The sequence below is a fragment of the Lissotriton helveticus genome, chromosome 2_1 (genome assembly GCF_964261635.1).
Source record: "Lissotriton helveticus chromosome 2_1, aLisHel1.1, whole genome shotgun sequence".
Classification (NCBI taxonomy): Eukaryota; Metazoa; Chordata; class Amphibia; order Caudata; family Salamandridae; genus Lissotriton; species Lissotriton helveticus.
Genome location: NC_136059.1, coordinates 487142701 through 487155706, shown reverse-complemented (window position 1 = coordinate 487155706; position 13006 = coordinate 487142701). Strand labels below are relative to the sequence as shown.

The 13006-nt window shown below is 42.7% G+C and overlaps 1 protein-coding gene across 3 annotated transcripts in view; it reads right to left on the bottom strand.

Moving 5' to 3' along the window:
* Nucleotides 1-13006, bottom strand: part of KIF2A (kinesin family member 2A) — a 513057-nt gene that overhangs the window by 59273 nt on the left and 440778 nt on the right. For all 3 annotated transcript variants that reach the window (XM_078675133.1, XM_078675134.1, XM_078675135.1), the window contains one exon: nt 6851-6986. In XM_078675133.1, the coding sequence (XP_078531259.1) occupies nt 6851-6986 (136 nt within the window). The remainder of the gene's footprint in view (nt 1-6850; nt 6987-13006) is intronic.

The following is a 13006-nucleotide window of genomic DNA, read 5'->3' as shown; positions in this document are numbered from 1 at the left end:
CATGATCTTTTAATAGGCCTAGTTTTTGGCACCACCTCGAGTATCTTTCCATTTACTTATGTAGAATTTTCTGGTTGGCCTTCTTGCTTCTCTGAGATCTGCCATTGTGTTTTCTGGTAAACCCAGATTATCAAACTCTAAGTCTTCAGGAGCCATGCTGCTAAACTCAAAGCTTTTGGTACTGGATGGATGAACTCTTCACCCTTGCATAGATAGCAGGTGTTGTTACCTTGGCAATCTCTGTATGTTTTGTGCTACTTCTATGAGGTCCCAGAACCAAGTTTGTCTCATCAATTGAGAGGCAAGGAGTATTAGCATCATCTTAGACTGTTTTTGTTGATTACCTTGTGTAAGAGAGGTATCAGGGGAAAAGTGTAAGCAAATATCTCTGAACAGACTATTGACAGAGCATTCCCTAGGGAGTGGTGGTGTGGGTGTATGGACTCAAAGAATTGACATTTTGTATTCTCTGATGTTGCGAATAAATCTATTTCTGGTGTCTCACATTGCCTGAATATCTGTTGAGGTCTGTTTGATTGAGTTCCCACTCGTGGTAAAGGATGCTTCTCTGCTTAGCCTGTCTGCTTTGGCATTGCCTTTTCCTGGAAGATATATTGCTGTAATATTTTTCTCTGAATGGCTCACCTCCAGATTTCCTGAGCTAGACTTAATAAAACAAATGATTGCTTTTCTACCTGCTTGTTGAGACAGAAAATTGTCGTTGTATGACAGTTTGAACTAGCATAGATGTTCCTCACAGCTCTTTCTGAGAGGTTTTTAAGGGTTGCATGTTGGAACGAGTTCCGCAACCACGACTTCCCTAACAACGAGGGCACAACGACAAACTCCTCTAACCCACAATTTTTGTTACCACGCATTCCTTTACCACAAGTTTTCGTGTTAAAGGAATGCGTGTTAAAAAAAATGCTTTTCTACTACCACACCGATCCCCCAAGCCCTCCTGCCCCATAAAAACGAATTCACCCCACACCCTATTGACAAGCACTTTCACCCATTCCCCCTAAAAACAAATCCCAAACCCCTACCCCATAAAAAACAAACTCAACCCCCTTATAACTAATTTTTCCCCCTTAAAAATAATCACGATCACCCCCACGGCCTAAAACTAACTCACCCCTTAAATTCTAATTCCCCCAAACCATGTAAACAAACATGGCCCCATATAAACTAATCCCAAACCCCCACCCCTAAAAAAAAACTAAATCCCCATAAAACTAATTCCCCAACCCTAAAAATAATCATGATCACGCCACCTCCTAATAACAAACTCACCCCTTATAAACTTATTCCCCCCACCTTAAAAATAAATATGATCACCAACGCCACCTAAAAACGAACTCAACTCCCTACAAACTAATCCCTTCCACACCTTCTAAAGAAACACAATCTCCCATACCCTCTAAAAATGAAACCCCAACCCCTAAAAACTAACCCCAAACCCCCACACCCCCTCCGAACTCCGCACTGCCCGAACATTAGACCGAATCAGCCTTAAGGCTGAGTCGTTGTTCAGGCAAGTCGTTGTTCCGCTTGCGTAACTCCGGAACTCGTTGTGCCGGAGTCGTCATTCAGGATGTTTCCCGCTTTTAAGGCTAGAAGCACTGTTTTAGCTCTAGTACATTGATATGTTGTACCGCTTCCTGTTCCTTCCATATTCTTCTGACCTTGAGATGGACAATATGAGCTCCCTAGACCATATGTGAGGCATCCGTAGTAATGGTTCCTGTGGGAGTGGGGTGTATAAAATGGTCTTCCTGCAGTTAATTGTGACCTGTTCCACCACGCCATCCCTTCATGTACTTTTTGCGTGGTAACCACTAGATCTTCTCAACTCGCTGTGGCTTGTGACCATTGGTTTTGAACTCATTCCTGAATTGCTCTCATATGGAGCAGTGCATATGGTTTTAGAGGGATGAAAGAGGCCGTCTTCACAAGTATTTTCCCCACTGTACTCCCTGTCAGAGACTTCCCTTTTGGTAGAGGCGATTTCTTGAAGTATTGATATTATCCTTTTCTTGTAACGATAAGCCTTTGCTTCTGATGAGTTGATTCCTGCTCCCAAAAAGATTTTTTCATATTTTGGCAATGACCTTTCTTTGCTTATTGGAAACCCCTGACTGAAAAGTGTTGATATGACCTTTTGTATACCTCTCTTGCATTTGTTTAGAGAGTTTGATTTCAACAGTCAGTCGTGTAAGTAAAGATATACATGTATTCCTTGCCTTCTAAAGTGGGGTGCCACTGCTCTTAGGTACTTTGCAAACAGCATTGGTGCAAATTTTATTCCTAAGGCCAGCACCCTGAATTGATAATGTGTTTTGTTCACGATAAAACACAAATATCTTTTGTGTCTGTAATTCATTGGGATGTGTAAGTAAGCATCTTTCAGATCTATACCGGACACATAGTCTCCTTGTTGTGGCTAGGGTATGACATCTTGTAGCAATGTCATCACACAATGATTGAAATATTTCCCTTGGGGAGACTATCCAACATGGATTCACCAAAACACGCAAGCGTTTTTGAAACCTGCGGACACTTTTACCCCTAATGAAGGGCTACCCCGAACTACATTGTGATTCCAATTAAATTCATTGAAAATATTTCAATCATTGTGTGATGTTTCAAAACTATGAACATTAATAATTTCAAAATTTTATAAAAAGACTGACATTACAATTACTGATTGGTTACAAACAAAAACACTCTGAAAATGTTATAATTGGAATGCAAAGTGGGGACGTTCTGTTCTAGGACAACGCAATTAAAGCATTTGTTCTATACAGGGAGTGAATACATGAGACACACTCAAAAAGAAACCTGAGACCAATTAAAAAAAATAAAAGGTATTTTTATATATATTTTAACACCAAGAACTTTGTAATTGGGTAAGTACTGTGATATGAATTTTTACAGGTAAATAAAAATGTCACACAAAAGTGCTTTGCGCAGTAATGCTTTCCTATAGAGAAAGAAACAAACTGCATACAGGTACTTGCAATCTTATTTCGGGGGACCCTTTAGGACTTAAAGCGCTAGGGGGCCAAGGTCCAAAGAAACACCAGAAGTTTGGGTTTATCTGCTCTGGAGTGTCCGGGTGCAGAGGTGCTGGATGGGTTGTAGCCTTGCACGCTACACCGTTGACCAGGAAGGGGGGGCACTTAAAAACATGCTGCACAGGGGGACAAGTCCGAGAACTCCCAACAGAAAGCTCAGTTCATGAGGGCCTTGGAAGCAGGTGGCACACTGGGTGTTTGTGGACCAGGGCCCAAAGAGTTTTGGCAGTTTGCCTGCATCAAAGGAGCTCCTGGTCAGGCCTGCAGAGGGTGACAAAAACAGGATGGCTGGGCCACTCTTGGTACTGGCCTCTGCGATGCGGACGTCCCACATCGGCTGGTCAGTCATTGCAGGGTTGAAGGCCCGTTTGGACTTCAAATAAGTATTGGTTGCGGCAAGGGGAGTTGGTACAGGGTGGCTCCTGGGGGTTCCGGCGTCTCCAAATTTGGTGGGGAGACGGATCTGACCTCTGGGAGCACGGTGACCTCCTCCTGGTCAGGTGCTGCATCGGTGGACCCGGTGGTTAGCAGAACAGTGAACCGGATGTTGCATCGCTGCGTGCAGGTTGCAGGGAAGTGGCTCCTCCACTTCAAGGGAGTTGCTGGCTGGTTGGCGGAGTGCTGACAGCCCTCAAAGGCTTTTGGAGGATGCACAGTTGCAGGAAAAGTCGAGTTCTCTGCAATTGTCGGGACAGGAGCAGGCATGCAGGTTTTGGTGCCAAAAGTCCACAGGTCTTGCTTCCTCAGCTCTTCTTTGTCTATCTTCTTTAATCGGGGAATCTAAGCTCTAGGTGTCAATGGGTCACTTACATACTGAATTTAGAGGTGTTATGGGGAGTGAAGGACAGTAGCCAATGGGTTAATTACCCTTGGGATCACTACACCCCCAGATGACTACTTCCTGTGGTGAGTGGGCATAACCCTGCACCAGAGTTCCTTATTACACCAAAATCAAGATGGTGGAATCCTTCTTTCGTAGAGCACACCAGACAGCCCACCTTAGGGGTATGATTGGACTGGCAGTGTACCGCGCCTCCTTGCATAGCTAGCTTCCTTGTTCTGGTGCCAAATGGGCCTCAGGGCAGGGGGTGGCATCTCCCATGTCTGGGGAAGCTGGGGTCGCATATCAAAGGCGGCAGAGACTTTGAAGCTCCTGGCCTTGATATGCTAAATCACTCGAAAACTTGCTGGAGGAGGTGTGAACACCTTCCTCGGAAGAAGACATTGTTTTTGGCCTGTGTGTACTCACCTGCAGGGGGTCAGAGTTATGTTGGTGGTGGCAGTCTGAACAATACCAGTCAGCCAACACACTAAGGGGCCCTGATGCCAGTAGTGAATTTAATAAGACAACGTGTTTGATACCACACACCATAGATTTCAGTGAAGCTCGGGAACTCAATGACCAGTGTCCAGTGCGTATACTTAAGATGGCTTCCCTGCTCACGTGGACTATCTAGCAAATGAACTAGACAGAACAGGGGCATATCTGCTCTTGCTCACATATAATATAATGCACTCTTCCTTAGGACTACAAGGCCTGCTCTAGAAGTGACATATATATGCCATGCCGTGACTTTGGCATGGCAGACAGTGAGTGTGCCATGTTGTGTTTTCACTCCGTGTTTGCACCACAACACGCAGTCTGCAATGGCACCCGGCATGCAATTTGTGTGGGGGTCACGGAGTGTGTCTTAAGAAATGGTACAGCCCTTAGGACCCTCTTTAGTACTCATGTCTTTGGTACCAGGGGTACCATTTACTAGGGACTTACAGAGGTGCTAAAGTCCATGTCAATTGGGTTACAATTGGACTTTGCTTGTTTTAGGGGAAAGAGCACTGACACGGAGATCTGGTTAACAGGCCTCTGAGCACTGTCCGACTCAAAAACCAGCATCCGATAGTTCTAAAAGGACAAAAAACGTGTGGGGTTGTGGGGACAACTGAAACAAAATTCTAGTTTCCTACAAGGCCCATCCCATCCCAACCCACCAGAGAATGTTGGTGTTGAGGTGGGGGTGTCAGAAGTTGTGAACCAGCAGAAGATGCAGAGATGATTGGTTTAGACTGGTAGTGATGGCATATTCTACATCCACTTGCCCCAAGTGGAGTGGAATATGTGTTGGGGCATTCGGATCCTTTGTTAAAGGTTTGTCTCCAGAATAGCGTTGACATTTTTTGTACTGTTGTGGGAACAGTGTTGCTCGGGAGGCTATGTCCAGTATGACCCGCAGCAGTGCTGTTCTTAAATCGATCCAGGTAAGATTCAGCCTTCAGTTCAAACAGCTGCTTGCTATCACAGGGAATGTCCATGAAAGATGCCTGGACAGCTCTTGAGAATTCAGAGCATAGCAGTGCAGCATGATGGCTGTGCCCATGGACCCAGCCAGGGTGTTCGCAGGGTAGGAGCTGCACTTCAGGATCTCCTTGGTGGCACTGAAACAGTCATTGACAAGACTGGAAAGGGGCTTTCATGTGATCTGGTACGTTGATGACTAAATGTTATCCTGTCTTGTCTCCACACGGTGCGACATTGCTGTTTGAAATGTGGGACTGCAAGAGGTGAACACTTTATAGTTCAGAGATTCAAGTTTGTTCTACTTTCCAACCATAGAAGCTGTTGGAAAGTCATTGGAATACAGTCTTAAGGAAAAAGCTTTGACCATATACTTCCTAATGAAGGGTGTGTAACGCCAGGAATGGTTATCCCCCGGGCACAGGCCACAAGTCTATGTGGATTTGCAACTTGTTTGTAGACAGCTGGGCCTGATAAGGGTCTCTTTCCATGCAGAAATGACATGTTTCAGAAGAGACTCATTGACAACAGAACAAAAGCTCTGATAATGAAGAGTGATTGTAACGTTTCAGTCTAACTGTTAGACAGAGCCTACATAGATGTTGTTCATGCTTTTTAAGCCACTGTGGTGAAATAGGAGACTTTTTCTGAAGGAGAACCTCAAGGTTCCCTTTCTAGTTAGGTTACCAGGCAACTTGCATGTTGTAAATCTAGGTATAAGCCAAAATCAGTATTAGAAGGAGAATTGGGTTATCATCCTCTGAGAAGTCCTCTTCTACGTGGCTGTAATCCTCATCAGGCATGACTATGGCAGCAGTAAGAACCATATAGTTTTTCCATGCAGGCAAATCTTTGGGAAGAAGCTCTTTCAAAGGTTAGTCATAAAAACATGCTTTCATACATTTTAAAGCTACCAAAGCACTGTACACTCCTAAAGAGCAATAGCCAGAGAAAGGTCTGCAGACATGCCTAGCGCCTGGAGGTATTGTCATAAGGTGGACAATCTGCAGAAGGTGTATTCATTTAAAAACAAGCACATGGAAAACAACAAGCAGATTTTGCAGAGCAGAACAAATCACTGGGTGGAGACGAAGGTAAGCGCTTTAGTGTAATGTATCTACCACTGCAGACATTCTAATGTTGGTTAACATCCTATACAAGCATCTTGCCCCTAGACTCACACAGATCATGGTCATCAACACATTTCCCTGTTTCTGGACTTGAAAGCTCTATGTACACTTATTCATCTTGCTTCTCTGTTTTAGCAGATGCTGGAATATGCAGCACCAAAAAACAGAAGACTGAAAGAGTAGGGGTGATGTGGATGAATATCAGACGGGCTGTATAGTTATAGAGGTGCCTAGTTTTCCATAGTAACACAGCTATTTCCCCATAATAGTTCTGAAGAGCTTGAATAGACTAATCACAGGGGACATTCAGGTTGCAGCTCACTACCCCATGTGTAACTACTGCAGCATACCTCGTAGTTCAGTAAGAATATCAATCTTCTGTTCTAGGATTACTTCAAGTTGCGTGGCATAGGAATCAACATCATAGTCCACTTCTTCAGTCATTTCTAGAAGAGCTTTTTCATCCTCTAGCCATCGTATGGACTCCTAAATAACCAAAACAACTGAGTTACTATAAGAAAATATGTAGTAGACATTTTTTGTTAATTAATTATTCAATGAATGTCCCATGGTACAATACCAGATTGAAAAAAGATCTAATGATTATTATAGTATCTTACTTAACAAAACGTCATCGTGCACAACCTTACCTTTTAAATGCTTCAAAAGTTACTTACTTTTGGTAATGCTCTTTTCACTGCAGATTCCTCACCTTTTGAATTCTCCAAGACACCAAACTGGATCAGAAATGTTTTATAACAACTGCTCCCAAACATCAATAGGTGGCACCACTGAAATTCATGGTAACCTCATGCCTTCACTGAAAGTGAAGACACTGAGCCCTATATAACCACAATCCATACACACAGAAGTCTGTTCTACTTGGAACTCTTCCATGCCCTCAAATGCAGATTGACAGTGACAAATTGCAAGTGTGGCTGAGTCAGAACCCTCAAAGTCAACATTACATAACAGGCAGGCAGGCAGGCAGGAGCATGGTGAGATATCTACGACTGGCTAGAGTACCCATTTCGAATGGCAGATTCCTGACCGTTTGAACAGATGTCAAAGAATACAGCCAAACCGGTGGAGGGTCTGACGAGAAGACTTACTTCAGGAAGTCCTGCAGGATCAAGTGGGCGTGCTATTCCTGATAGAGAAAAAAAGACCAACAGCAGATTCCTCACTTTTTGATTATTCACCCAGGTGTCAGACTGGAGCTGCTTTCTGATTTGTTCTCACCTGAGTGCAGGAAAGGTCCTCTTTTGGTATAATCGCCACATCAATCCCCCCATGCCCCTCCCCAAAGTTTACAGACTGATGCTGCTGGTTTTGTGACCTAGGGTTGGCTGTGCAGGCCACAGCGCATGTGCTCTGACCCCCAAAGTATGTGTACAATTGGCTAATTTCTGATTGGCTCATTTAACTTTTCTGTAAGTCTCTAGTATATGATACCAGAGGTACCCATAGCTAGTAAGTTAAATATCACTAGTGGATTGCAGCACTTATTAGAGCTATCACAGCAGTGACAAGGTAAAAACGTGACTAGGTCTACCACTGCAGCCTAGTCGGGCAGGTTTAAAACTGACAACTCAACATTAAGTTCCATAAAGTGACCCTGATCAATTATGCTGATGATACTCTTCATATTGTTTCTCTAGCCTGCACACAGGAACTCTCCCCTTTTCAGGATTGCATGATTAATAGTATTCAGTGGATCAGGTTCAGTTCACTGGTGTTTAACAGGGATAAAACCGAGATACTCTACTGTGCCGCCGTGCACAATCCCGGAGTTTCTACCTCCCAATTTCTGGCCTGGATCGTTCAAGGGGCCTATTGCCTCTGTCAATACAGTTCGGAATCTGGGAGTTACCTTTGATGACAAACTGAGCGTGGAAAGCCATGTAAATAAAAACGTCTGCAACTTGCTTTGCGCTTTTGAAAATTCTTCGGAAGGTTCAGCCATTGCTTCCTCTTTCTAGGGCCTTGGTCATCCTTAGTGTTATTCTTAGCCGTCTGGACTATTGCAATGCTCTTCTTTTGAATGCACCTTATTATCTCTAGCGCCACTTGTTCAGGGTGCATATTGCAGCTGCTAAACTTGCTTTGAACAGAACTCGGAGAGCCTCTGCATCTTTGGCTCTAAAGGAGCTACACTGGCTGCCACTTAAAAAAGAATTCAGTTTAAATCTCTTTGCCTGGCCTTCAAAGCCTTTCATGGGCTAGGCCCTGCCCACATGCAAAAGAAGCTGAGAAGATATATTCCTAACAGATCTCTTCGTTCTGCATCTGCTAACTTGTTTTGTGAGCCCAAGTTTAGGAAATGCAGGCAAGGTGGCAGGACGTTTACGGTCAGAGCAACTAAACTCTGGAATTCACATCCTTCCTCTCTAAGAGCTATGACTGACTTGTTTAGCTTTAGGAAGCTGCTCAAGACCTGGCTTTTTCCTAAGTTATTGTACTGAGCTGTCTCTTCCCTGGTAACATTGAGTTGTCTCGTCCGATGGCCCTTTTCCTTTTCATGTTTTACCTTTAACTGGGTTGGCCAGCGCCAGGATACCAGTTAGTCAGAGAGAGCCTAATAAAAACTATAAATGAACATAACATTAAAAAAAACTTACACTAAGTCAATTTTTTCCTTTTAAACATTAAAATGGCACCCCTAAGGAAGTCCTTGGTAGCCCACCAAGCAGGGAGCTTAATGTTTAAAAGAAGTTCATGTTCCTTTTGTGCTTACCATAGGTGACCCCAGGAAAACTCAGAGCACCTGTTCAGCATCATTCCTTGCCAGCATCAGGACCACTTCTTTGATGGATCATTTTAAAGGAGGAAAGTGCACTGAGGACCCTAAGACTGCTGGTTACGACAGGTAAACTGTCCTCCTAGAATGGAGTGGTCCTTGTGACTGGTCCCTAACCCGTTGTTGCTAGTCCTAGAAGATTCCAACAGGTGTTTAAACCCGTTGGCTACCAACTCCTTGCAACAATTTATTTAATCTAAAACACAAAAATAAAAGTATTTTACTCACCTTTGAAAAATCATATCTACAGTTCCCCACAATAGATTTTTGACACTTTAGTGTCTATTTAAAGTCAAAAATACACTCTAATTTTATAAATATGTGCTGGGTTTGTATGGTGTCATGTTTCTTACTTTCATGTTGCTTTGGAACTTCTAAATGCTTTACACTTGTTCTCTGAGTAAGCCCGACTACTCTGTGCCACAGATACCCAGGACCGAGCTCAGGGGTTTCATAAAGAAACCTAACTGGACCTGATAACTATTGTAACATTATTACTTGGTGAGGTCTCACAACCACACAACATAATAATCCAATTTCCTACACAGTCAAACTTAGAAGAATTGTGACCAGTTTGCAGTTCTCTACATCAGAATCTTGTGAGGAAATGGGGAGTATTATATGGTGAGGTTGAGCAATCTCACTGTGTAATACCCTTACCACCCCTTTAGGACCCTTGGGTTTTGTCTGTCAAACCTTCAGCTCAACCCTGGGTAGTTGTGGCACTAAGCAACAAGGCTCATCCAGAGGAACAGATGTAAAGCATTTAAACTGCACCAAAACAATTGAAGAAGAAATGGACACAGCACTCAAATCTGGCACCAATTTATCAAAATAGACTGTATTTGTATACAAATTTAAACATTAGAAAGAAAACTATCCACCAGAGGGATTCCAAGCTATGGATTTTACAAGTAATAATAAATCAAAGCATTTTCACTCAATGGCTAACAAACCGTGGCAACTTCAACAAATTTGACACTTGTAACCGTGTACTCGCCAATTGGGCAACCAAGTCTTATCACAGTAAAAAAGGTGCTTTTGCGTGCTTACTGTCTGGACATGTAAACAACATGCCCTGCCCGTGTAATATGTTGCATCCTGCCTTAGGACTCTGTAGGCCAGCCAGAGGAGTATCTTACACAGATGTACAGGGGAAGTAGTGGCTTTGCAACTGCTTTAAAAGGCAGCGTCGCGCTAGCAGGCCAACACAGCTCTGCCAATCTGCAGTGGCAGACGGGTGAACTTGTTTTACTTGGGGGGGCCTCAAGAGTAATAAAACCAGTGCTGCAAACCCTGGGGTACCCCTCTAACACAAATATCAAGAGAGAGACCCCACTACTCCAAGAGACAGGGTTCAAAATATGATTCAATTATCAGAAATAAATTATCTTGGAGAACCCCATACATTCATATATTCTCATACACCACCTTCTTACAATATCGTAATAATCCAGATCAAGTAGTCTAAGATAGAATTATTGATAGGGAATTCTCTGCTGGTCAGCTTAAATGGCAAAACAAAATCTCCATTCTGGGTTAAACAGTTTGAGACGATTAAGAGGACAAGACGCACGCTGTATCCATGCGGCACTGTAAAATACCGGCGACAACCGTATGGTGGTGTTGATAGAAAAGTGACTCCAAGATTACCGTCCTGGAACTAGAAACAAGCACTGTTTAACCCAGAATAGAGATTTTGTTTTGCCTTTTAAGCTCAGTCTGACCAGCAGAGAATTCCCGATCAATAATTCTATTTTAGACTACTTGATCTGTATTATTACAGATATCAGAGCCGTTGTCTATAAGGGTTGAAACCTGCTTTATATTCTAAAGAACAGTCTGCACAGAAACTCACCTTATTATTTTTGGGATTAATTATGCAGAACAATGCTTTGTAAATTATTAGGTGGAACTACATAGTCCTATTATTCCCGAAGAAGGTGGTTGCATCTTTCTTTACCCACCGAAAGGTGTTGACGCCTACTTTTGTTAAATTTGAGGAAGATAAGTGTTGTAGGTCGAAGAAACTCCAAAGACTATGCACTTTCTGCTGATTCTTGTAAATTAACTCTTGCCGATTACAAACGTGCATGTCTTATGTGAGGAATTCCTTTTTTTGTGTTAAAAGATTTTCTGTCTTGTTTTTAAACCGATTTTATTCAAGGTTTTTATGAATATGTATGAATAATTTGACATGATTAATATTAAAATTAGATAAACACGATGATCATTAATTGTCGTGTTGGCCCCTTTTAAGACTGGTATAGAGGATTTCCATCCCGGTGCGGAGCGCGTTCTGTGTGGCCGACTTTTCGATCCTCGCATCACTGCATACCAAGAAAGTTTAAAAGATGCCTGCACGCTACTTTACTAGATAAAGGTTTTGAAGCGGCTACATTCACGTTACACTTATTCTGAATTATCAAGAGACTATAGGAATGTTTTCTTAAATATGCCTGCACGCCGTTTTGCTATATAAAGGATTTGGAGCAGCCACTTTCATGCGACACCCAAATTTGAAATCCGGGGAAACTATAGGATATCGCTACATACGTACCTACGTTTTCAGAATTTGATCTACCAGGACCGGGACCGCTGGGTTCTCTCGTCTTCCTACATTACTGTTCATCTATTTACCCAGATACCTACTTTTGTTCGCAAATTATTTCCTCCATTGGGACCATCGGTCTCTGGCTGTACTCTGCCGAGTCCTGCGTTATTGATATGCTGTACTAGGATGCTGTTTGCCCAGAAAGTTTGGAAATTGGGATACTTCTATTCACTCTGAAAGTCTTGAAGGACCTGGATGGCCATAATAAACTAAATGACAGGCGCCCTGATGAAGGAGTTCCCCACTGTGGCATTTCCGAAACGCGCGTCGGCGCTTTTTTCTGTCTGACTGATGAGAGTGTGTGTTTTTTGCTTAGTGGTTTGTACCTAGATGTATGTTTTGTTGTACGAGTATGACTGCGATTGCTTGCTTGGATGAATGAGTTTACAGAAATGTTTTTAATGTCCCTTTGAGTTCTGGGCCAACGCTATAAGAATTATATATGTTATGTGATTCACTGAAAAAAAAATGTTTATAAGTAAAAATGACAATAAAATAATTTAAAAGACTTTCAGCCTTTAATGTTGGAACCTATTGGTCCACTTGATTATTGGGAACCTCCCTTTCATGTTGTTACTTATAGAGGATTGTAAGACCCGTAAGATGGTGGTGTATGAGAATATATGAATGTATGGTGTTCTCCAAGAGAATTCATTTCTGATAATTCTACCCCTCTAACTTACATGCCCTGAGTATCAGAGTACCATATACTACGGACTTACAGGCAAGTTAGCCATTTCCAATTGGTTACCGCCAATTCCACATTCACTTTAGGGCAAAAGCACTGCAGCTGAAGTCTGATCAGCAGACCTCGGTGTAATTTCAGAGTTGAAAAACCAGCAGCATCAACTAAAAAACTTGGGGGTGACCATACAAAAAGAGGCCTTTCCTTACAAATCTCATTAGATGAAAAAGCCCAGTTGAGAGAACAGGGAGGTGTCAAGGTCTGTGAGGAAACTGCAGTTAGATAGTGTCTCTGACAGAAAGAGAATTACTGAAGTTGAGTAATATGTTCTTCTGATTGAGGCTTCTAAACACAGATTTCCTTGCTTTTTGAATAGATATAAGAGCAGTATCTTCAAGGGGGGAAGG